This window comes from Dama dama, chromosome 9 (assembly GCF_033118175.1).
Source record: "Dama dama isolate Ldn47 chromosome 9, ASM3311817v1, whole genome shotgun sequence".
NCBI lineage: Eukaryota > Metazoa > Chordata > Mammalia > Artiodactyla > Cervidae > Dama > Dama dama.
Genome location: NC_083689.1, coordinates 13291482 through 13318080, shown reverse-complemented (window position 1 = coordinate 13318080; position 26599 = coordinate 13291482). Strand labels below are relative to the sequence as shown.

At 39.6% G+C, this 26599-nt stretch overlaps 1 protein-coding gene across 1 annotated transcript; it reads right to left on the bottom strand.

Annotated features, from left to right (window-relative positions):
* Positions 1-23721: 23721 nt before the first annotated feature.
* Positions 23722-25515, bottom strand: LOC133061608 (olfactory receptor 1571-like). Its single transcript, XM_061149578.1, has 2 exons — positions 25479-25515; positions 23722-24578 (listed from the first exon to the last, which is right to left on the bottom strand). Exons 1-2 carry the CDS (start codon positions 25513-25515, stop codon positions 23722-23724), a joined length of 894 nt encoding a protein of 297 aa, XP_061005561.1.
* Positions 25516-26599: the final 1084 nt, after the last annotated feature.

The following is a 26599-nucleotide window of genomic DNA, read 5'->3' as shown; positions in this document are numbered from 1 at the left end:
AGTTTTTTGTTAAAAAATAATTCTTTCTATCAAAGAACACAATTCTAAAAAGGAATAACAATACTCTGATATCACTATATAAAATAAAATAGTTATAGAGATTTTTTAAAATAGAGAAACACTGCATGGTTAACAAATCCATAGATCTATTTAACCTCACAGATAAGATAGTTGCAAAGTAAGCCTCACTAGCATACATCATTTCACTTACATAACTTTTTTTTTCTTATATGAACACGAGAGTGAGAGAAGATACTGTAATGTGTGTGTTTCCTACCCAGCTATTGAAAGTATGTGTTTGCTAACGGTCATTGGTTTAGATCTTTCTCCTCTATGTGGATGCACAATCTGATATGTCCCTTCTTACAATAAAATGAAATGCCCTCACCTCACTGATTGACCCTCTACAGTTAATACCCTATTTGTCTACCCCTGTTAATTAGAAGAAATTTAGACTCATGTTCCACTTTTACTGGATGCAGTTTATACCACCCATTCATTCTTTCGTGGGCTTCCACTAGCAAGATTTAATCGTCAACACTGTTGCTCACGTTTTCAGGTCCAGTGTTCCTTTTCCAGCATCATAAATAAATACATTTTTTGGAAACCCAGCAAACAACCGCAGTGACCTCTGCCTCTGGGCTATGCTAGATTGGTCTTCAAGTGACCTCTGGTACATTCCTGGCTTCCATCCTCTCTGACTCTCTCCTGCAGTGTCTGTGGAGCTTTCAGACTCACCTGTTTGGGAACTCTGTGCAGGAGGTTTCCCTGTGAAAGTCAAAATCTCCCCCTAAGTAGCTGGCAATGCAGACCAAAGCTCTCTCTCCCCACAAGACAGCAATAAGAGATCAAGCCTTGTTCTCTCCGCCAGATGTAGGATTGCAAAAGCAACAAATGCATCCTGTCTAACCAAAGAGGCACAGGCTGAGGGCCTGCAGCAGAGGGATTGTTTACATCTTTCCATGTTGGCTCATTAGACATGCTTTCCTCTTGTTACATCAGCCTCTATGTATGTGATATTCCCTGGTGACACTGGTCTGGACAAAATGGATTTTTTCTTCTGATTCTCTAGTTCCTAAGAGACTCCATTATAAGTTAGGTGAATTCAGTTTTGTCATTCCTTCTCTGTTAACTCTTCTGCTTCCAAAGTTCTAAGGCTTCTGGCACCTCATCACATTCCTGAGTTCAAGTTTTCTCAAAAGCATAATATTGACAATTGGTCTTGAATAGGTCCTTTGGATCTTGAATGCTTTGATTTGTGGTGGACATACAATCCCAAAAATGTCTGACTATTGCCCTCTTGAAAACAAGGGATAACTTTGCTTCTTTAATGTAATAATAACTTGGGTAGTATAACTTTTGGTTTCATGAAAGTTTTGCAAAGCCAAAAAGGTTTCCTTCTTATATCAGAAATTAAAGAACCCTTCTGCTATTGCAGGAGAAGTAAGAGAGATGTGGGTAGAATCCCCAGGTCAGGAGGATCCCATGGAGGAGGGCATGGCAACCCACTCCAGTATTCTTGCCTGGAGAATCCCATGGACAGAGGAGCCTGAAGGGCTACAGTCCATAGAATCACAAACAGTCGGACACAACTGAAGCGACTTAGCATGTGTGCACCACTAGCTTAGCATATTGTAAAGACTGTCCAATTCAGTTTTTACTATAATATATTCTATGAGATAGTACTTTGTATGAACCCCTTTCTCCATTATAGGAATGTAATTTACAGGATAGCACCCAGTACAGATCATTATACTTCTGTAATGATCAACACTGGGAAGGTGAGAAAATCTATTCCAGAGTAGCATTTCTCTAAATTCACTATTCCTAAAAATTGCCAAGGATTGTAGTTTAAGTTCAAATTATTTTTCAGCAGGTCTGATCAGGGGCACACAGACCCTTCATTTCTAACAAGATGCTAGGGTTGGTGCTTCAGGTCCTCATCTGTGAATCACAGTTTGGGTAGCAAATAAGTGGTTCTGTGTTAGATTCAGTTATAGCTAGATATAGGTATTCAACAAAAATCTTCTCTGTATGTAATTTTGTAAACAATTCAGGGTATCTTTTGCTTGTTTTCTTTTATTTTCTGGCCACATGGCATGAGAGACCTTAGTTCCCCAACCAGGAATAGAGCCCAGTGTTCCCTGCATTGGAAGTACAGATCCTTAACCACTGGACCACCAGGGAAGTTCCTTCCATGCATGTAATTTTGAAAGAGAAGATTTTCATTTAATTTTATAGGTAGTGATAAATTTTGTGTTGATTTTTACATAAGTTTTCTTAAGTGACATAAAATAATTTGTGTTAGAAAAAGACTTTGCAGTAGGCAGGAATAAGATCCTCCAACAGAGGTCCACATGCTAAGAACTTTGGAATATCCTACCTTACACAGCTGGCTTAATTCCAATAGATGATGAAATACAGTTGATCTTGAGGTAAGAATATTGCACAGATATGCAGATTGGACTAGTATAGTCACAATAGATTTTCTACATGTGAAAGAGAAAGCAAGAGAACTGGAGTCAGACATTTAAAATTGTAGGCATGTGGATTTGAAGGTAGAGGAAGGACCATGAGTTCAGCGATGCTGGTGATCACTAAAAGTAAAATATTAACAAGATGTTGAGTGTATTTTCTCTAGAGCATCCAGAAGGATCACAGTCTTATAGACATCTCCATTTTTGCTCAATGAGATTTCAGGCTTTTTGTCTCATAGAACTTTATGATAGGTACTTTTTTTAAGCTTCTACTGTTCTAATTTGTTAAAGAAGCAATAGCTGGGGGGGGGGGGCGGGTAAGATGGCAGAGGAATAGGATGGGGGAGACCACTTTCTCCCCCACGAGTTCATCAAAAGAACATTTGAACGCTAAGCAGATTTCATAAACTACTTATGAACGCTGGCAGAGGACACCAGGCACCCAGAAAGGCAGCCCATTGTCTTCAAAAGGAGGTAGGACAAAAGATAAAAGATAAAAAGAGAGACAAAAGACTTAGGGTTGGAGACCCATCCCGGGAGGGAGTCATAAAAGAGGAGTAGTTTCCAAACACCAGGAAACCCTCTCATTGGCGGGCCTGTGGGGAGTTTTGGGATCTTAGAGGGTAACATAACTGGGAGGATAAATAAATAAATAAATAAATAAACCCCACAGATTATGTGCCTAATGGCAACTCCCAGCTGCGAAGTAGCACAGACGTTCGCGTCTGCCATCAGCAAGTTAACAGGGAGGCGCGGGCTGCATTGCTTAGAGTAAGGACCAGGCCTGAATGGCCTGAGGGTAATCTATGGGAGCTAACATGAGATAGCAATCCACACTGTGGGATAGCCAGAGAGAGAAAGAAAAGAGAGAGAGAGAGAGAAATTTCCCATGAAAAGCTCTAACCTAAGGCACTGCCGGGCCGCTCACAGAACAAAGGACTGAGCAAATACCAGAGGAGAGCTAGCTGGCAGTGGACTGGCCCATCCCCCGCTGGAGGCAGGTAGACTGGCAGGCGGCAGCCAGAGCCGGAAAGGGGCAAACTCAGCCCCAGAGATGGCATCCCCTACCAAACTGTGAGCAGGCTCCCAGTTGCTAACCAAGTCTTCCTGGGATCCTGGATGGTTGACATCAGCCAGGAGGGTTGCAGCCAGAGATCAGCTTCCCAGAAGAGACACACAGCACACCTGAGATGGTGCTCCCACTGCGCACCCAGGAAACCGAGCAGCTGGGATGGGGGAGGTGATAAGATGCACTGAACCTGGGGGGTGTGCTCTCGCCAAGCACCTGGTCACCTGAGCTGCTAGGACTTGGGAAGGGCACAAAACGCAGGCCCAACTGAGTTTGTGCCTTGGTGGAGTACCCAAGAACCTGAACCTGAATGGCTTAGACCTGGGACGTGCACGCAATCCAGGGCCCACTTTAGACAGTTACCCTGCAGAGCAACCTGGAGCTTGAGCAGTGTAGACCAGGAAAACACACGTGCCATGAGCGCGGGCAAACCCAGTGTGGCTCAGACACTGTGAGCACTCCCCACACACACCAGTGATATTTGCAGTGTTCCTTCCTCCCCACTGGGGAAGGAAATGGCAACCCACTCCAGTATTCTTGCTTGGAGAATCCCATGGACGGAGTAGCCTGGTAGGCTACAATCCACGGGGTCGCAAAGAATCGGACACGACTGAGCGACTTCACTTCACTTCCCTCCCCACAGCACGACTGAACAAGTGAGCCTAAATAAGTGACCACCTTCCCCCTTTGTGTCAGGGCAGAAATTAGACACTTGCAAACAGAAGAAACCAAAATAAACAGAGGGAACCACTTTGGAAGAGACAGGTGCAACATATTAAAACCCTGTAAGTTAGCACCGACTACACTGGAATGGGCCTAGAGATGTAGAGAAGTATAAGCTGGAACAAGGAACTATCTGAAACTAAACTGACTCCACACTGCCTACAACAACTCCAGAGAAGTTCCTAGATATATATTTACTATTATCATTTTTAAAAATTTTAATTAAATAAAACTTAAGTCCTCTATTACTGCTTTAATTTTCATTTTTATAAACTACTATTACCTTGCAAAAAAAGACCCTATTTTTTTCATTTATTTTTATTAGTTGGAGGCTAATTACTTTACAATACTGTAGTGGGTTTTGGTCATACAATGACATGAATCAGCCATGGAGTTACATGTATTCCCCATCCTGATCCCCCCTCCCACCTCCCTCTCCACCCAGTCCCTCCAGGTCTTCCCAGTGCACCAGGCCCGAGCACTTGTCTCATGCATCCAACCTGGGCTGGCGATCTGTTTCACTATAGATAATATACATGTTTTGATGCTGTTCTTTGAAACATCCCACCCTCACCTTCTGCCACAGAGTCCAAAAGTCTGTTCTGTACATCTGTGTCTCTTTTTCTGTTTTGCATATAGGGTTATCATTACCATCTTTCAAATTCCATATATATGTGTTAGTATGCTGTAATGTTCTTTATCTTTCTGGCTTACTTCACTCTGTATAATGGGCTCCAATTCTCCAGTTTCATCCATCTCATTAGAACTGATTCAAATGAATTCTTTTTAATGGCTGAGTAATATTCCATGGTGTATATGTACCACAGCTTCCTTATCCATTTGTCTGCTGATGGGAATGTAGGTTGCTTCCATGTCCTGGCTATTATAAACAGTGCTGCAATGAATATTGGGGTGCACGTGTTTCTTTCAGATCTGGTTTCCTCGGTGTGTATGCTCAGGAGTGGGATTGCTAGGTCATATGGCAGTTCTATTTCCAGTTTTTGAAGAAATCTCCACACTGTTCTCCATAGTGGCTGGACTAGTTTGCATTCCCACCAACAGTGTAAGAGGGTTCCCTTTTCTCCACACCCTCTCCAGCATTTATTGCTTGTAGACTTTTGGATAGCAGCCATCCTGACTGCCATGTAATGGTACCTCATTGTGGTTTTGATTTGCATTTCTCTGATGATGGGTGATGTTGAGCATCTTTTCATGTGTTTGTTAGCCATCTGTATGTCTTCTTTGGAGAAATGTCTGTTTAGTTCTTTGGCCCATTTTTTGATTGGGTCATTTATTTTTCTGTAATTGAGCTTCAGGAGTTGCTTGTATATTTTTGAGATTAATCTTTTGTTGGTTGCTTCGTTTGCTATTATTTTCTCCCAATCTGAGGGCTGTCTTTTCACCTTGTTTATAGTTTCCTTTGTTGTGCAAAAGCTTTTAAGTTTCATTAGATCCCATTTATTTATTTTTGCTTTTATTTCCAATATTCTGGGAGGTGGGTCATAGAGGATCCTGCTGTGATTTATATCGGAGAGTGTTTTGCCTATGTCATCCTCTAGGAGCTTTATAGTTTCTGTTCTTATATTTAGATCTTTAATCCATTTTGAGTTTATTTTTGTGTATGGTGTTAGAAAGTGTTCTAGTTTCATTCTTTTACAAGTGGTTGACCAGTTTTCCCAGCACCACTTGTTAAAGTGGTTGTCTTTTTTCCATTGTATATCCTTGCCTCCTTTGTTGAAGATAAGTTGTCCATGGGTTCGTGGATTTATCTCTGGGCTTTCTATTCTGTTCCATTGATCTATATTTCTGTCTTTGTGCCAGTACCATACTGTCTTGATGACTGTGGCTTTGTAGTAGAGTCTGAAGTCAGGCAGGTTGATTCCTCCAGTTCCATTCTTCTTTGTCAAGATTACTTTGGCTATTCAAGGTTTTTTGTATTTCCATACAAATTGTGAAATTCTTTGGTCTAGTTCTGTGAAAAATACTGTTGGTAGCTTGTTAGGGATTGCATTGAATCTATAGATTGCTTTGGGTAAAATAGCCATTTTGACAATATTGATTCTTCCAATCCATGAACACGGTATGTTTCTCCATCTGTTTGTGTCCTCTTTGATTTCTTTCATCAGCGTTTTATAGTTTTCTATGTATAGGTAAAAGACCCTATTTTTAAAGCAAATTTTATATGTATCTTTTAATTTTTGTGATTTTGTTTTGTTATTTTAATATCGTATTTTTGAGAGTCTACCCTCTACTCTATATTTTTAATTTTTGCCTTTTGGTATTTGTTATCAATTTTGTACCATTAAGAATCCAATCTTCAGTACCCATTTTTACTTAAGAGTGTGATTACTGGCTTGATTTCCTTCTCCCAGTTTTGGCTCTCCTTTTCCTCCCCCACGTCATCTCTATCTCCTCCTTCCCCTTTCTCTTCTCTACCCAACTCTGTGAATCTCTTTGGGTACTCTGGGCTATGGAGAACACTTAGGGAACCGATTACTGGCTAGATCTTCCTCTCTCTTTTTGAACTCCCCCCGTCTCCTCCTGGTCACCTCTATATCCTTCCTCCCTCTTCTCTATGTAACCCCGTGAACCTCTCTTGGTGTTACAGGCTATGAAGAGCACATAGGAATTTGATTATTGGGTAGATTTCTCCCTCCCTCCCCTTTAGATTCCCCCTCTTCTCCTCCTGGTTACCTCCTCCCTCTTCTCTTCTCCATGTAACTCAGTGAATCTTTCTGAGTGTCACTCGTTGTGGAGAATCTTTTCTCCATTAATCTAGATGTTTTATCATTGGTGCTGTATAGGTGCAGAAGTCTTGAGGCTACTGTAAGAATAAAACTGAAAACCAGAGGCAGGAGGCTTAAGTCCAAAACCTGAGAACACCAGAGAACTCCTGACTCCAGGGAGGATTAATCAATAAGAGCTCATCCAAGAGCCTCCATACCTACACTGAAACCAAGCTCCACCCAAGAGGCAAAAGGTTCCAGAGCAAGACATCATGCAAATTCTCCAGCAATGCAGGAACATACCCCTGAGCTTTAATATACAGGCTGCTCGAAGTCACACCAAACCCACAGACATCTCAAAACTCACTACTGGACACTTCGTTGCACTCCAGAGAGAAGAAATACAGTTCCACCCACCAGAACACCAACACAAGCTTCCCTAACCAAGAAACATTGACAGGTCACTCGTCCAATCCCACCCACAGGGAAGAACCTCCACATTAAAGAGGAACCACAGACTGCCAGAATACAGAAAGGCCATCCCAAACACAGCAATCTAAACAAGATGAAAAGGCAGAGTAATACTCAGCAGGTAAAGGAGCATGATAAATGCCCACCAAACCAAACAAAAGAGGGGGAGATAGGGAGTCTACCTGAAAAAGAATTCAGAATAATTATAGTAAAAGTGACTCAAAACCTTGAAAACAAAATGGACTTACAGGAAAAGAACCTGGAAACAAGGATTGAAAAGATGCAAGAAAAGTTTAACAAGGGACTAGAAGAAACAAAAAAGAGTCAATTAATATTGAATAATGCAATAAATGAGATAAAAAATACTCTGGAGGGAACCAACAGTAGAATAACAGAGGTGGAAGATAGGAAAAGTGAGGTAGAGATAGAATGGTGGAAATAAATGAAGCAGAGAGGAAAAAAGAAAAAAAGAATCAGAAGAAATGAGGACAACCACAGGGACCTCTGGGACAATGTCAAACACCCCAACATTTGAATCATAGGAGTCCCAGAAGAAGAAGACAAAAAGAAAGGCCATGAGAAAATACTTGAGGAGATAGTAGTTGAAAGCTTCCCTAAAATGGGGAAGGAGATAGTCACTCAAGCCCAAGAAACCCAGAAAGTCCCAAACAGGAAAAACCCAAGGCAAAACACCCCAAGACACATATTAATGAAATTAACAAAGCTCAAACACAAAGAACAAATATTAAAAACAGCAAGGGAGAAACAACAAATAACACACAAAGGGATTCCCATAAGGATAAGAGCTAATCTTTCAATAGAAACTCTTCAGGCCAGTAAGGAATGGCAGGGTATACTTAAAGTGATGAAAGAGAAAAACCTACAACCCAGATTACTGTACCCAGCAAGGATCTCATTCAGATATGAAGGAGACATCAAAAGCTTTACAGGCAAGCAAAAGCTGAGAGGATTCAGCACCACCAAACCAGCTCTTCAACAAATGCTATAGGATCTTCTCTAGACAGGAAACACAGAAAAGATTTATAAATTGGAATCCCCAAACAACAAAGTAAATGGCAACGGGACCACACCTATCAATAATTACCTTAAATGTAAATGGGTTGAATGCCCCAACCAAAAGACAAAGACTGGCTGAATGGATACAAAAACAAGACCCCTATATATGCTGTCTACAAGAGACCCACCTGAAACCAAGGGATACATACAGACTGAAAGTGAAGGGCTGGAAAAATATATTTCATGCAAATGGAGACCAAAAGAAAGCAGGAGTAACAATGCTCATATCAGATAAAATAGACTTTGAAATAAAGGTTGTGAAGAAGGACACTACATAATGATCAAGGGATCAATCCAAGAAGAAGATATAATAATTATAAATATGTATGCACCCAACATAGGAGCACAACAATATGTAAGGCAAATGCTAACAAATATGAAAGGGGAAATTAACAATAACACAATACTATTGGGAGATTTTAATACCTCAGTCACACCTATGGATAGACCATCTAAACAGAAAAATAGCAAGTAAACACAAACTTTAAATGATACAATGAATCAGTTAGATCTAATTAATATCTGTAGGACATTTCACCCCCACAAAAAATGAATTTCACCTTTTTCTCAAGTGCCCAAGAAAACTTCTGCAGGATTGATCACATCCTGGGCCATAAATCTAGCCTTGGTAAATTTTTAAAAAATTGAAATCATTCTAGGCATCTTTTCTGATCACAATATGGTAAGATTAGATGTCAACTACAGGGGAAAAAAAAAAACCCAAAACTATTAAAAAGTCCAACATATGGAGGCTAAAGAACACACTTCTGAATAACCAACAAATCACAGAAGAAATCAAAAAAGAAATCAAAGTATGCATAGAGATGAATGAAAATGAAAATACAACAACTCAAAACATATGGAATTCAGTAAAAGCAGTACTAAGGAGAAGGTTCATAGCAATACAGTCTTACCTCAAGAAACAAGAAAAACATCAAATAAATAACCGAACTCTACACCTAAAGCAACTAGAGAAAGAAGAAATGAACTCCAGCATTCGTAGAAGGAAAGACAACATAAAAATTAGGACAGAAATAAATGCAAAAGAAGCCAAAGAGACCATAGCAAAAATCAACAAAGCTAAAAGCTGGTTCTGTCAGTAAATAGATAAAATAGACCAACCACTAGCCAGACTCATCAAGAAACAAAGGGAGAAGAATCAAATTAACATAATTAGACATGAAAATGGAGAAATCACAACAGACAACACAGAAATACAAAGGATCACAAGAGACTAGTATCAGAAACTATAAGCCAATAGAATGGAAAACTTGGATGAAATGGATAAATACCTAGAAAAGTATAACTTTTCAAAACTGAACCAGGAAGAAATGGAAAATCTTAAGAGACCCATCACAAGCACAGAAATTGAAACTGTAACCAGAAATCTTCCAGCAAACAAAAGCTCAGGACCAGACAGCTTCACAGCTGAATTCTAACAAAAAATTTAGAGAAGAGCTAACACCTATCCTACTCAAACTCTTCCAGAAAATTGCAGAGGAAGGTAAACTTCCAAACTCATTCTATGAGGCCACTATCACCCTAATACCAAAACCAGACAATGATGCCACAAAAAAGAAAACTACAGGCCAATATCACTGATGAACATAGATGTAAAAATTCTTAACAAAATCCTAGCAAACAGAATCCAACAACATATGAAAAGGATCATACATCATGATCAATTGGGTTTTATCCCAAGGATGCAATGATTCTTTAATATCCACTAATCAATCAATATGACACACCACATTAACAAAATTAAAGATAAAAACCATATGATTATTTCAATAGATGCAGAGAAAACCTTTGAAAAAAATTCAACATCCGTTTATGATAAACACCCTCCAGAAAGCAGAAATTGAAGGAGTATACCACAACATAATAAAAGCTATATATGACAAATCCACAGCAAACATTATCCTCAATGGTGAAAATTTGAAAGCATTTCCCCTAAAGTCAGGAACAAGACAATGGTGCCCACTCACCACTGCTATTCAACATAGTTTTGGAAGTTTGAGCCACAGCAATCAGAGCAGGAAAATAAATAAAAGGAATCCAGATTGGAAAAGATGAAGTAAAACTCTCACCATTTGCAGATGACATGATCCTCTACGTAGAAAACCCTTAAGACTCCACCAGAAAATTACTAGAGCTAATTGATGAATATAGTAAAGTTACAGGATATAAAATTAGCACACAGAAATTCCTTGCATTCCTATACACTAATGATGAGAAAACAGAAAGAGAAATTAAGGAAACAATTCCATTCATCATTACAATGAAAAGAATAAAATATATATTAATAAATCTACCTAAAGAAACAAAAGACATATATATATATATATATATATATATATATATATATATATATAAAACTATAAAACACTGATGAAAGAAATCAGAGAGGACACAAATAGATGAAGAAATATACCATGTTCACGGATTGGAAGAATCAATACAATGAAAATGAGTATACTACCCAAAGCAATCTATAGATTCAATGCAATCCCTATCAAGCTACCAACAGTATTTTTCAGAAAAATAGAACAAATAACTTCACAATTTGTATGGAAACACACACACAATAAAAACCAACCTAGAATGCTCAAAGCAATCTTGAGAAAGAAGACTGTAACAGGAGGAATCAACCTGCCTGATTCAGGCTATACTACAAAGCTACAGTCATCAAGAGAGTATGGTACTAGCACAAAGACAGAAATATAGATCAATGGAACAAAATAGAAAGCCCAGAGATAGATCCACGCACCTATGGACACCTTATCTTTGACAAAGGAGGCAAGAATATACAATGGAAAAAAGACAACCTCTTTAACAAGTGGTGCTGGGAAAACTGGTCAAACACTTGTAAAAGAATGAAGCTAGAACACTTTGTAACACCATACACAAAAATAAACTCAAAATGAATTAAAGATCTCAACGTATGACCAGAAACTATAAAACTCCTAGAGGAAAACATAAATCACAGCAGGATCCTCTATGACCCACCTCCCAGAGTAATGGAAATAAATAAAAAATAAACAAATGGGACCTAATTAAATTTAAAAACTTTTATACAACTAAGGAAACTGTAAGCAAGGTGAAAAGATAGCCTTCAGGATGGGAGAAAATAATAGCAAACAAAGCAACAGACAAAGAATTAATCTTAAAAATATACAAGCAACTCCTGCAGCTCAATTCCAGAAAAATAAATGACCCAATCAAAAAAATGGGCCAAAGAACTAAACAGACATTTGTCCAAAGAAGACATACAGATGGCTAACAAGCACATGAAAAGATGCTCAACATCACTCATTATCAGATAAATGCAAATCAAAACCACAATGAGGTACCATCTCAAGTTGGTCAGAATGGCTGCTATCCAAAATTCTACAAGCAATAAATGCTGGAAAGGGTGTGGAGAAAAGGGAACCCTCTTACACTGTTGGTGGGAATGCAAACTAGTACAGCTGCTATGGAGAAGAGTGTGAAGATTCCTTAAAAAACTGGAAATAGAACTGCCATATAACCCAGCAATCCTGCTGCTTGGCATACACACCAAGGAATCCAGAATTGAAAGAGACACGTGTACCCCAATGTTCATCGCAGCACTGTTTACAATAGCCAGGACATGGAAGCAACCTAGATGCCCATCAGCAGATGAATGGATAAGAAAGCTATGGTCATATACACAATGGAATATTACTCAGCCATTAAAATGAATTCATTTAAATCAGTTCAATGAGGTGAATGAAACTGGAGCCTATTATGCAGAGTGAAGTAAGCCAGAAATAAAAATACCAATACAGTATACTAATGCATATATATGGAATTTGAAAGATGGTAATGATAACCCTATATGCAAGAGAGCAAAAGAGACACAGATGTTTACAATAGTCTACTGGTCTCTGTGGGAGAAGGTGAGGGTGGGATGATCTGAGAGAATAACATTGAAACATGTATATTGCCCTATATGAAACAGATCACCAGTCCAGATTTGATGCATGAGACAGGGTGCTTAGGGCTGGTGCACTGGGATGACCCTGAGGGATGGGATGGGGAGAGAGGGGGCTTCAGGATGGGGAACACATGTACATCCATGGCTGATTCATGTCAATGTATGGTAAAAACCACTACAGTATTGTAAAGTAATTAGCCTCCAATTAAAATAAAAAGAAAAAAAATAAAGAAGCAATAGGAATCTAATATAGAGATTTGTCCAGTCATATGCTGTTCCTGCTAACATATTATATCTCAGATGGTAAAGGATCTGCCTGTAATGCGGGAGACCCGGGTCCATTCCTAGGTGGGGGTAACTCCCTGAAGAAAGGAATGGCAACCCCCTCCTATATACTTGCCTGGCAAATTCCAAGGAAAGACCGTGCATGGAGTTCCAAAGATTGGACATGACTGAGTGATTCACATACATTAATTTTAACACATACTCTTCCTAGGAGCTGAGTTTAAGCTTTTGATTCAATCACTGAGCTTCCTTATAAAGTTGTTATATGTTAAACTCATATCTTAAACAGGAGAAAATTTCAGTCACTCTGGAGAGATTTACCCCATTAGCTGGTACAGAGAATTTCACTTTGTCTAAATGTAAATATGGTTCTGACTATGAGCAATTTGGAATTTAAGATAGGACAAGTAAATCATTATCAAAATTAAGACCACACATTCTACTTTAAATCTTTGTGTTAACATTTCTATATTTTTTCTAAATCATGTTTATTCCAGCATCGATTTTCTTTTACTTCTAACCTTCCAACATTTTCTCATGTTTTCATTCAGCACAATGGGTGTGATTACAAGTGAAATGGTGCGTGCACATCTATGTGCATGTATGTGCTTATTTCAGAGAGGTATATACAGACATATATACACATATACATATTCCTAAACTTGAACAATGCTTGTTGATTCAGCAAAGTATTTCTACACATTTCTTTAATTCCTCACAACATCCAAGTGAAGTTAAAATTGATCATCTCGCATTTCCTTCTGAAAGATAAAACTCAGGCTCAGGGCATTTCCATTATTAACAATAACATTACAAAGAAATTAGAATTTATTGTGGACCTTTTAAAATTATACGCAAATGGAACCATGTAATATACTTATGTTTTTTGAAATTTAGAAAATTGCATATTTAAAAAAATGTGTAGTTTATTATATGTGATTACACTCTAATGAATTAGTTAAAAATTAAAATTTTCTGGCTGTGCATTGTTATGGGTAGTATGTCAAGCACAGGTAGGTGAATCACACTAAAATTGATGAGAGAGAGCTCCTTGAACTTGGAAGAAAGCAAAGTGACATATATGGAGTTAGGAACAGTGAAATTTAAATATAGCAATTAACATTTGAGAAATCCAGGTTTTTTTTTTTTTTTTTAACTTATAAACTAAAGATTGTTGTTCAGTAGCTAAGTGATGTTCAACCCTTTGTGACCCTACGGACTGCAGCACGCCAGGCTTCCCTGTCCACCATCTCCCAGATCTTGCTCAAGTTCATATCCAATGAGTCAGTGATGAAATCCAACCATCTCATCCTCTTCCACCTTCTTCTCCTTTTACTTTAATCTTTCCCAACATCAGGGTCTTTTCCAATGAGTTGGCTCTTTGTGTCAGGTGGCCAAAGTATTAGCACTTCAGCCTCAGCATCAGTCCTTCCAGTGAATATTCGGGGTTGATTTCCTGTAGGACAGACTGGTTTGATCTTTCAGACCAAGGGACTCTCAAGAGTCTTCTCCAGAACCACAGTTGGATAGCCTCAATTCTTTGGCGCTCAGCCTTCTTTATGGTCCAACTCTCATCCAGTCACTGTACATGATAAACTAAAGACTAACCTACTTACATGGGACTCCCCTCATAGCTCAGTCAGTAAAGAATCTGCCTGCAGTGCAGGAGACCCAGGTTCAATCCTGCAGGAAGATCTCCTGCAGAAGGAAATGGTGACCCATTCCAGTATCCTTGCCTGGGAAATCTCATGAACAGAGGAGCCTGGTGGGCTGAAGTCCATGGCGTCACAAAGAGTCAGGCACGACTGAGCGACTAACACTTACTTACTTAACCTACTTACATAAAATGAAGGAATTGACATAAAGTTGTTCAAGACAGAAGACCACTACAACTGCACACACCATCTTGGAGAAGCCTTTAAAACACAAAATAGAGTCTGACAGCTGACAGTAGACCCATGAAGAAACAATCATAACTCAGATCAACTCCCTGTAATAGAAACTCATTAGGTAAAAAATACATTATACTAAATCATTGCTTTTAGAATGACTTGTTATGTAGCAACAGCTGGCTGATAGAATAATCCAAGTGAACAGAACTGAGGGGAATTATAATAATGTGTTGCTTTTTTTCTAGGCAATTGTGGTGTTGCTATTTTCTACACAATAGCATTTATGATTTCTCTATTATTCAAGTTTATGTCATACAATTTTATTAAAAAGGGATTCCAATTAGATTTCCTTGTAGGTAAGCAAGAAAGTTTAAACCTATTTGTGAGAAATTTGTACCTTTATTACAGGAAAGTGAAAAAGTGAAAGTCGCTCAGTCATATCTGAATCTTTGTGACCCCTAGGACTGTATAGTCCATGGAATTCTCCAGGCCAGAGTACTGGAGTTAGTAGCCTTTCCCTTCTCCTGGAGATCTTCCCAAGCCAGGGATTGAACTCAGGTCTCCCGCATTGCAGGAGGATTTTTTACCAGCTGAGCCACCAGGGAAGCCCAAGAACACTGCAGTGGGTAGCTTATCTCTTCTCCAGAGGATCTTCCTGACCCAGGAATCAAACAAGAGTCTCCTGCACTGCAGGCAGATTCTTTACCAACTGAGCTAGTCAGGGAAGCCCGTTTATCACAGGACTAAATGGGAATTTAAGATCTAGTGAGTCATAATTTGGAGATATATATATATATATATGTATACGCATATACATATATATATAATATTAGCTATATATACCATGCATATCATATAAATATGATATTCATGTTATTCATTCACTATTCTGTTATTGGTTATAGCAGAAATGTAAGGGGTAAATATTTCATCTATAGCAATGGAAGGAGTCATTTATTTGTAAGCAACAATGGAAGTTTTCAAGCAGAAAGATATAATTACACCAAAAAATCCTTCACTCCAACGATGAACCCCTTTACACAGAGATACTAAATCATGTACATCAATAAGTAAGTGGACACCATGAAAAAATCAATTGCAAATATATAATCCGACAAAACTTTTTGCTGCATCATTCTTAAGGTCTTCTCTGACTCTAGGTCTTATTATGGCAAAGTCTTTATTGAAATTTCTGTTTCACATAGATGTCAATTAGAGACATGCATCTGATGCTCAGCTTTACCAGTAACTCCTATAGAGAATGTAGACACTAGGCTAAATAGAGAATAATAAGCTGTGAGGGAGTAAAATCAGATGACGGTTTATGAAATACACTCTGTTAACATCCACAGTTTCTGAAAGAGCAATTATGATAGTGATGCTCCAAGATATGAAGAACTAAACAGTGATAAACTGTAGCTTCATATTTTACTCTTCTATGAATTTATGTGATTGGCTTGCTTACCTAGTGTTTTTCCATAGAATTAACACAATTCATGGTTATTCTTTTAGCAAAAAGAATGAAAAATTATTCAGTATAAATTATATCATTTCAGAAGAATTTATTCTTAAGAAATGTGTGAAGCCTCATAAGATAAATGGGAATTTACATATGTTTCACACATGGTTTTGAATCAGTTTGACAGAGTAGAAAAATAACAAGAGAAAAAACTTAGAGAAGAGCAAAGTTAATCAAGGATGTTTTTAAAATTGTATAGAGGATTTGAAATCAAATAAATGGAAATACTAGGCTACAAATTGAAGAAGCAATGTCTATTATCACAATCTGATCAAAGAATCACATATCCAGCTATGAGGCTTTGAGCCTTCCTATCATGGGCAGTTCTTCAGCCCAAGGGAAAATGGCCCTTTTATAAACATTTCCACTACAAAGAATCTTTTCAGAGCCCCTTTTATGTCTTTATTTCTCAGACTGTAAATGAAGGGGTTCAGCAAGGGTGTGACCACAGTGTACATCACTGAGGCGATTGTACTTGAATGTGAGCTGTGGGTAGCAGCAGAGCTAAGGTAAATTCCTAAGACTGTAAAATAAAATAAGGAGACAACCAAAAGGTGGGACACACAGGTAGAAAATGCTTTATATTTCCCTTGAGCTGATGAGATCTTACATGTGCAGGAAACTATTTTCGAGTAGGAGGAAAGGATGCCAGCAAAAGGACAGACACCCACCAGGACAGCTGCAAAATGCATCACTATGTTATTAAGAAAGTTGTCAGAACTGGCAAGTTGTACACCTGACTGAGTTCACAGAAAAAGTGGGGGGTTTGCATTTCTGGACAGAAGGACAATCGCAGCACCATTAAGCTGTGTAGCAAGGAATGCAAGGCAATCAGCACCCAGGATATGAGAACCAGCAGTCCACAGAGGTGGGGGCTCATGATGACTGTGTAGTGCAGAGGATGGCAGATGGCCACATACTGATCATAGGCCATCACACTCGGAGAAAGTCATCTAATTCTGCAAAGAGAAGGTGAAAATACACCTGGGTGATGCAGCCTTCATAGGTGATACCTTTGCTCTCTGTCTGGATGTTCCACAGTATCTTTGGGATGGTGGTGGAGGTGATGTCTACAAAGGACAGGTTGGAGAGGAAGAAGTGCATGGTGACAGCCAAGATGATGAGCAGGTTTCCAAATACAATGATCAGGTACATGGTGAGGAAAAGTCCAAATATGAGGGGCTGTGGTTCTACTTCCTTTGAAAGTACCAGAAGAGGGAATCATGAAATTTGTGTATTGTTACTTGGTTCCATGGGGTGGAGATGACTACCAGGAAAAAGGAAAATAGTGACAATTTTCACTCATACTAATTCACATAACAAAAATACTGCAATTTCTATTTAGCCCTCAAGTTGGTGTTAATATTTTATTTACAGGTAAGTTCTCTTTTAGCATATGTTTGTATATTGATCTGCTTCAGTTGTGTCTGACTCTGTGCAACACCAATGACCATAGCAAGCCAGCCTCCATTGTCTTTGGGATTTCCCAAGAAAGAATTCTGGTGTGGGTTTCCATGCCCTCCTCCAGGGGTTCTTTCCAACCCAGGGATTGACCCCACATCTTTTGAATGGCTACTGCCATTGCAGGTGGATTCTAAACTGATGAGTCACCGTGGAAGCCCCTGGAAGGTATACTTCATTTCATTTCTGACAAGGAATTTTTGTCTCATTCTCATCACATTTGCTAAGAGTTCATATATTCTGGAGTTTTAATGTGATATTCCTCCATTCATTTCAGGAATACATATTTAGTGCTAACCACATTCCAAGCACATGGAGGCAGAGTGTTCAGGAAAGTATAGGAAACTAGATGCCGATCAAACAGATTCCTAAAGAAAGAGAGACAAGGAGCTAGTGTGATGTCAGAATTGTGTGCCTAGAAGAGGGAGCTGCCACTGCTAAGGACCTGAGGAAGATGCTTGTTCCACATGTTCAAGTGCAAACAAGGAAGCCAGTGAGGCAGAGGGAAAAGCAGCAGGGGGAGTGATTAGAGATGGTGTCAGGGATGCTGAGGAACAAGGTGGCCTTCCTGCCACAGCTGAACCTTCAGTCCACAGAGAATCCCTCCTTCCATGAGGTTCCTTACACTTTATCAATTTAGCTATAAAACCAACCTAGGAATTATATCAGATTCGCTTATTGATTCAATCTGTTGCTGTGATCTGTGTATATAAGTCATTTAGCATATGGGTCCAGGTGCCTCTGCTGTGAGAATGGTCCTCCCTTTCAAAACAAAAGCACACACACACACACACAACACACACATCACACACACACACACAGACACACATACAACACACACACACAGAGCGCACACATACACACATCACACACACACACAGCACACACACACAGCACACACACACACCCAGAGCACATACACACACACACAGAGCACACACACACAGCACACACACACACACACACGGAGCACACACACAGCACACACACACACAGAACACACACACACAGCACACACACACACACAGCACACACACACACACAGCACACACACACAGCACACACAAATAGCACACATACACACACAGAACACACATACAGCACACACAGCACACACACAGCACACAGAACACACACACACACACACACAGCACACACATCATACACACAGACACTTGTTCTTTGTTGTGTCACTATCATACATTGGTCACCCAGATTCACCCTCTTTAGGCTGTGAGTGGTTACAGCTCAGCTGGTCAGGTCAAATAATTATTTTCCAAAAGAATATATAAATTTTACTGTGAAATTCCAGTTTATAAACTTCTCATGGAATAATTAATGTGGGGTTCATTTTTGGTATAGTCAATTTCTGCTTGGTATTTAGTGAAGAATAAAATGTATGACAGTGAAAGAAATAGAGAGAAATGAAATGGATATATGGACATTAAGGGAAAATAATATGCAATATACTCAATGACCCCTGAGACAATGCAATAAAAAGGGTTTCCTTGCTTCATCAACATTCCAACTCCAGTGACATCTCCTTGATGTCTGGAAAAATAATAAAGAAAAATATCTTTTGTCCAAGAATATAAAAAAATGATATGTCATGGAACATCTGACAGTTTGAATATCCCAAGAGGAAAAGAAAAAATTGGAATATAAGCTACCAATTCAATATCAGAAATAGACAAAATACAACAGAAGTTGGATGTGTTTTACATGAAGCATATAAAGCACTAGAATATTTCTTTTTCTTAAGGACTTCACTTATTTGTTTCCTCTTGCTCATAAATAAGATCCTTATACTTATTTTTTTTAATTTTACTGGAAGTATTTTATGCCTCCTATTCCTTCTAAAGGGATTTTCTTGGTGGCTCAGAAAGTAAAGAATCTGCTTGTCACTGCAGGACACATAGGTTCTATCTCTGGGTAGACAAGATCCCCTGGAGAAGGAAATGGCAACTCACTCCAGCATTCTTGCCTGGGAAATCCCATGGACAGAGGAGCCAGGTGGGTTACACTCCATGGGGACACAGAAGTTGGAGCAACTCAGCGACTAAACCACTAACATCATTCCTTCTGGGCTTCCACTATTACCATTTAATTGTCAAGATTGACACTTGCAATTTCAAGTGCAATGTTCATTTTATTTTTAGACCATAAATAAGTACATTGCTGCTGCTACTGCTGCTAAGTTGCTTCAGTCATGTCTGACTCTGTGTGACCCCATAGACGGCAGCCCACCAGGCTCCCCCATCCCTGGGATTCTCCAGGCAAGAATACTGGAGTGAGTTGACATTTCCTTCTCCAAAATAAGTACATTAATATTAGGAAAACCAGAAAACAACCACAATGACCTCTGGTCTCTGGCCTCTGCAAGATTGGTCCTCAGGTGACCTCAGGTACACATTCCGGGCTTCCATCATTACTGACACTCTCCTGCAGGGTCTGTGGAAGTCTCAGACTCACGTGCCTGCAGATTGAGAGAGAAGGCTTTCCCTGTAGAAGTCAAAATTCCTCCCTAAATGACTACTGACGCAGAGAGAATTTTTGTCCCCAAATAAGAAAACAGGAACTGATAAAAAGCAAGCATTGTTTCCCAGACAGATGTAGAACTTCAAAAGCAAGAACCAGGTCCTCCCCAATCAAAGTGGCAAAGACTGAGGGACTGCAGCAGGGGAGATATTAGAGCGTCCTGTGTCAGCTCATTCGGCATGTTTCCTCCAGTTACTCCAACTTCTAAATACATGATTTCCCCTGGGGACACTTTTCTGGACAGAATGGATTTTTTTCCCCTGTTAATTCTCTGTTCCTAAGACACTGCATTATAAGTTAGGTGAATTTATTTTTTTATTACTCCTTCCTCTTAATTCTCTTGATTCTAAATCCCTAAGGTTCTCAGCATGTCATCACATCCCTGAGTACAAAATTTTCTTTAAATTGTAACATTCAGGATTTGTCTTGACTAGGTCCCTCGGGGCTTTAGCCCTTTGATTTGGGACAGGGACAAAACCACTGAAATCTCTAAACATTATTATTCTTCTCTTCAAAAAGGGGGGTGGCTTTGTTACTTTAAAATAAAACCTCGGTCAATATACTCCTTGGATGCATGATAGTTTCTCCCAGTCAATTAGAAATTTCCCAGTTATCTCAGAAGTTAAGAGCTATCCTTTATCCCCTCACTACTAAATGTTTGCACTGACAAGAGAGACACTTATATGTTGATATGTTCCATGAACTATCTTAGCATATTATATGTGTGTGTGCTGTGCTCAGTCACATCTGAGTCTTTGTGACCCCAGGGGCTGTAGCCTGCCAAGTTTCCTCTGTCTGTATGATTTGCTGATCAAGAATACTGGAGTGGGTTGCCTTTCCATTCCCCTGGGATCTTCCCAATGCAGAGGTCAAACCCACATGTTCTGCATTGAAGGCAGATCCACTATGTAGATCAGACAGTAAAGAATCTGCCTGCATACAGGAGATGCAGTATATATAGATATAGATATACAGATATATAGACACAGATATAGATATTGTGTGTGTGTGTCTGTGTGTGTGTGGGTGTGTGCCACAACCTGAGATGAGTGGATGCTTGGGAACCTGGCTGTGAATCACAACAGAGGCTCAGACATGAAGCAATGTCTAAGCAGAGCCATGACCTCTATTACTGGAGCTTACATGGGCTTCACATCAGAAGCAACCCCAATCAGTGACTCCAGCTGTGTTCCACAGCCCACACCCATATCCATACCAGAAGTCCATGCAAGTCCCTGCTCTCTGGATTTGCAGTCTATACCATAATGAGAACAGCAGCTCTACTGTAGTGACAAAAGAGCTTCAGACCCAAAGATGCTTCTGAGCAGGGGAAGGCCAACTCTTGGTGGTGCTTATAGAGACAGTGCCTCAGATGCAGTCTGCATCTCAAGCTCTGCCCAGGCCAACAAGTCCAAGCCCACCACACATTGAGTGCCTCACACTAGCACTTCTTGCTCCAGCACTGCTCCCCTCTGGGTCAACCAAGCTGGTGCAGGAGTGGGGGAGCACACACTTGGGGGGACAAGGTCAGCTCAGACCTGACCCTCAGGGCTTCTGCTGTAGCTTCTTGGTACCTGTCTCCCTCCCTTTAGGCCAGTATTGGCCACACATCAAAGAGGAAGCCATATCTCATACCTGATTCAAGCCCTAAAAACATACCTAAAAAACAGCTAATGAAAGAGAAACAAACAGTTTACCAGATTTGGAATCAATGCATTAGTAAAGATGATATAAAACTCCATTTTCTCAAACTAAAATGATTCAAGGAATCGTCCAAAAGTTTTATTTCCAGCATTCACCCTGTGCATTTTGTTAATAAAGGGAAGGCCATAAAATATTTAATTCTCTGAAAAAAAGGACTGATGAAGCAGTGATCATGTTAACAGGGAACTATAAAACAAAAACTAGTTAGAACTGAACACTACAATAAAGGAAATGACAAACAGCTAGAAGTAGTTAATAGTATACCAGGTAATACAGAAGAATGCATATGTTAACTGAAACATAGAATCATGGAAATGACTCTGTCAGAAAAGAAAGAAGCAAATTAAAAATGAGAATATTTTGAAGGATGTTTGACTACATTAAGAACACCAACACTGGCATAACTGGAGTGTCCAGGAAGTAAAAGACAGAAGGAGAGATAGTCAAAAGGTATTTGAGAAAATTATGGCTGAAAACCTTCTTGAACATGAATAAAAAACCAGAATCAGGTACCAGAAGATAAAAGTGTCCCCCAAAAATGACAGCAACAAGAACCACACCAAAATCCATCCATGAAAACTGCAATATTAAAGATATGGATTTCTAAAGGAAGCAAAAGAAAAGCAGCATTGTATAGAAAGGTGCCCTATAAGTCTATCAAATGATTTCCCCTGCCCCTTTGTTTTGTAGAAACATTACCTGTCAGATGGGAGAAATCTTATATATATAAAGGGATGAGTGGGAAAAAATCTGCAAACTAGGGCATACTACCCAGCAAGACTATCATTTAGAATCAAAGGAGAGATAAGGAACTTTTCAGACAAGCAAAGACTGTAACAATTTATCAATTCTAAGCCTACTCAACAAGGAATGATGTAGAATCTTCTCTAAGAAGGAAAGAAAAAGGCATGCCAAGTGGGAAGAAACTACACAAAAGGCAAACCCCCACGAGTAAAGGCAAACGTGTAGAAAGGCTGAGGATCACATCACTTAAGCTAGAATGAAAATTTCACAGACAAAAAGAATTTCTAAAGTCAAGTACAGCTACAATAAGAATTAAAGGGATAAATAGTGAGGTGTTAATTAAACATGACAACAAACACAAATGTAGCTCAGGAAGTGAAAATGTAGTGAATATTTGAAAGTGCAGGAACTTAAAAGACAGCCTGTTTTAAAAATAAAATACAGCTGTAGGTCATCATATAAAAACCCATGGTTTAACATACATCAAAAACACTACACTGGATACACAAAAACTAGAGAGAAAGAAACACAGCCATTATTACTTTTCTGTCTAGTCACTCAGTCGTGTCTGACTTGCTCCTTCACATGGACTACAGCATGCTAGACTTCCCTGTCCTTCAACATCTCCCAGAGCTTGCTCAAAGCATACCACTAAATAAAACATCAAACCTAAAGAAACACACAGAAGGGAAAAATAAGAACTACAACAACAAGAAACAGAACTCACTGGCAATAAGCAATACCTGTGGATAATCTCTATCAGTGTCACAAACTAAATGTTCTAATAAAAAAGACATAATGCTTAACGAATTTTTCATAAATCTGTGATAGCCCACCAAAGAAATGAAATTTCCAAACATTTTTCTTCAAAGGTACATAAATTGTGGAGTAGGAAAAAATAAAAATTGCTGTGTATAACACAGAGAATAAAGCTTAATAAAGAAAGTGCCAAAATTGTATAAAGATGCTGAATCCAAAGAAGGAAAGAAAAACAGAAATTCCAGATTATATGTACAAGGAGAAAATGTCATTCCACAGTCATGAAAGAATCACAGTTTCTGGTTCTGAGGCTTTGAGTTATGCAATCCAGGGAAATATTATAATTTGTCTTTTATACTTGGTGTCAAACATAAACTCTTCACAGCCCCCTTTATATCTAGATTTCTCAGACTGTCGATTGAAAGGGTTCAGTATGGGTGTGATCACAGAGTACATCACCGAGGCAATTGTACTTGAATGTGAGGTGTGGGTAGCAGCAGAGCTAAGGAACACTCCAAAAGCTATAAAATAAAACAGGGAGACAACCAAGAGGTGGGACACACAGGTAGAAAATGCTTTATACTTCCCCTGAGCTGATGAGATTTTACACACGCAGGAAACTATTTTAGAGTAAGAGTAAAGGATGCCGGCAAAAGGACCGACACCCATCAGGACAGCTGCAAAATACATCACTATGTTATTAAGAAAGTTGTCAGAACTGACAAGTTGTACCACCTGACTGAGTTCACAGAAAAAGTGGGGGATTTGCATTTCTGGACAGAAGGACAATCGTAGCACCATTAAACTGTGTAGCAAGGAATGCATGGCAATCAACATCCAGGATATCAGAACCAGCAGTCCACAGAGTCGGGGGCTGCAGATGACTGTGTAGTGCAGGGGGTGGCAGATGGCCACATACAGATCATAAGACATCCCACTCAGGAAAATGTCATCTATTCCTGCACACAGTATGCAAAAGTACATCTGAGTGATGCAGCCTTCATAGGTGATACCTTTGCTCTGTGTCTGGATATTCCAGAGCATCTTTGGGATGCTGTTGGAAATGAAACAGATGTCTACAAAGGACAGGTTGGGGAGGAAGAAGTCATGGGGGTGTGTATGTGGAAGTTTGAGCTGACAGTCAAGATGATGAGTAGGTTCCCAAGCACAGTGACCTGGTACATGGAGAGGGAAAGCCCAAAGATGAGGGGCTGTAGTTGGCTTCCTTTGAAATTCCCAAAAGAAGAAATCCTGAAATCTGTGTATTGTTACTTGGTTCCATGGGGTGTAGTTGACTACCAGGAAAAAGGAAATAATGACAATTTTCACTCCTACTGGTATAATTCACAAAGCTGAAATACTGAAATTTCTATTTAGCCCTCAAGAAGTCGGTGTACTATTTTATTTTCAGATAAATTCTCTTTGAGCGTATGTGTGTATGTTTAGCAGCTTCAGTCTTGTCCAACTCTGTGCGACCCCAAGAAACACACCACGCCAGCCTCCAATGTCCATAGGATTTCCCAAGAAAGAGTTCTAGAGTGGGTTGCTTTGCTCTCCTCCAGGGGTTCTTCCCAAACCTGGGATTGAACCTATGTCTGTTAATGGCTGCTGCATTGAAGGCAGATTCTAAACTGCTGAGTCAAGAAGCCCCTTTGAGGGTATACGTCATTTCATTTCCAACTAGGAATTTTGTCCCATTCTCATCACATTTGCTAAGAGGTCATATATTCTAGAGTTTTAATGTGCTATTCCTCATTCCTTTGAGAAATATTTAGTGGCAAGCATGATCAAAGCACATGAAGGGAAGAAATATAAACAGCTGTAAAGCAAATCTCTCTCAATCCAAGGATAGTGAATGTGGATATTCAAATGAAATATCATAGAATATGTCAGAAAGTGACAATTGCTAAGAAGAAAACAAAACCAGATATAAAGGAGAGTGGTAGGAGGTGTTATTTTGTCGTGAGTGTTTAGGAAAGTCCAGCAAACTAGGTGATGTTTGAATAGATTCCTAATGAAAGAGAGACAAAGAGCTAGTGTGGTGTCAGAATTGTGTGCCTGGAAAAGGGAACTACCACTGCTAAGGACCTGAGGAAGATGCTTGTTCCACATGTTCGATAGTAAACACGGAAGCCAGTGGGGCAGAGGGATAAGCAGGACACGGAGTGATTAGAGATGGCGTCAGGGATGCTGAGGAACAAGGTGGCCTCCTTTCTACAGCTGAACCTTCAGTCCAAGAGAATCCCTCCTTCCATGTGCTTCCTGGCACATTATCAAATTAGCTATAAATCAGTATTGTGAATTATATCAGATTCTGTTCTTAGTTCCATCTGTTGACTGAATTCTGACCTGTGTGTATATGTCATTTAGCATATGAGTCCAGATGCCTCTGCGCTAAGAACTGTTCTCACTTTCAAGGCACAAGCGCACACATGCACACACACACACACAAGCACACAGACACACACATGCACACACACACACACACACCATATTCTTTTGGGTTGTGTCACTGCCATGTTTGGTCACACAGATTCACACTCTTTACACTGTGAGTGGTTACAGCTCAGCTGGTCAGGTCAAATTTTTATTCTCCCAAAGAATATATCATTTTTACCATGAAATTCCAGGTTATAAACTTCTCATGGAACAATAAATGTGGGGTTCGTTTTTGGTATAGCCAAATTCTGCTTGGTATTTAGAGAATAAAGGAAGAGAGTGAAAGAAACAGAGAGAAATGAAATGACCCTATGGACATTAAGGGAAAATAATATCCAATATGCTAAAATGACCCCTGTTCAGTTCAGTTCAGTTGTTCAGTCATGTCCGACTCTTTATGACCCCATGAATCTCAGCAAGCCAGGCCTCCCTGTCCATCACTAACTCCCAGAGTCCACCCAAACCCATGTCCATTGAGTCGGTGATGCCATCCAACCATCTCATCCTCTGTCGTCCCCTTCTCCTCCTGCCCTCAATCTTTCCCAGCTTCAGGGTCTTTTCCAAAGAATCAGCTCTTCGCTTCAGGTGGCCAAATATTGGAGTTTCAGCTTCAACATCAGTCCTTCCAATTAACACCCAGGACTGATCTCCTTTAGGATGGACTGGTTGGATCTCCTTGCAGTCCAAGGGACTCTCAAGAGTCTTCTCCAACACCATAGTTCAAAAGAATCAATTCTTCAGTGCTCAGCTTCCTTTA

Coding starts and splice junctions, on each gene's coding strand:
- LOC133061608 (XM_061149578.1), bottom strand. CDS start 25,515: ATGTGGAACAAGCATCTTCCTCAGGTCCTTAGCAGTG. Junction 24,579..25,478: donor TCCTCAGGTCCTTAGCAGTG/GTAGTTCCCTTT, acceptor TCCATGTACCAG/GTCACTGTGCTTGGGAACCT.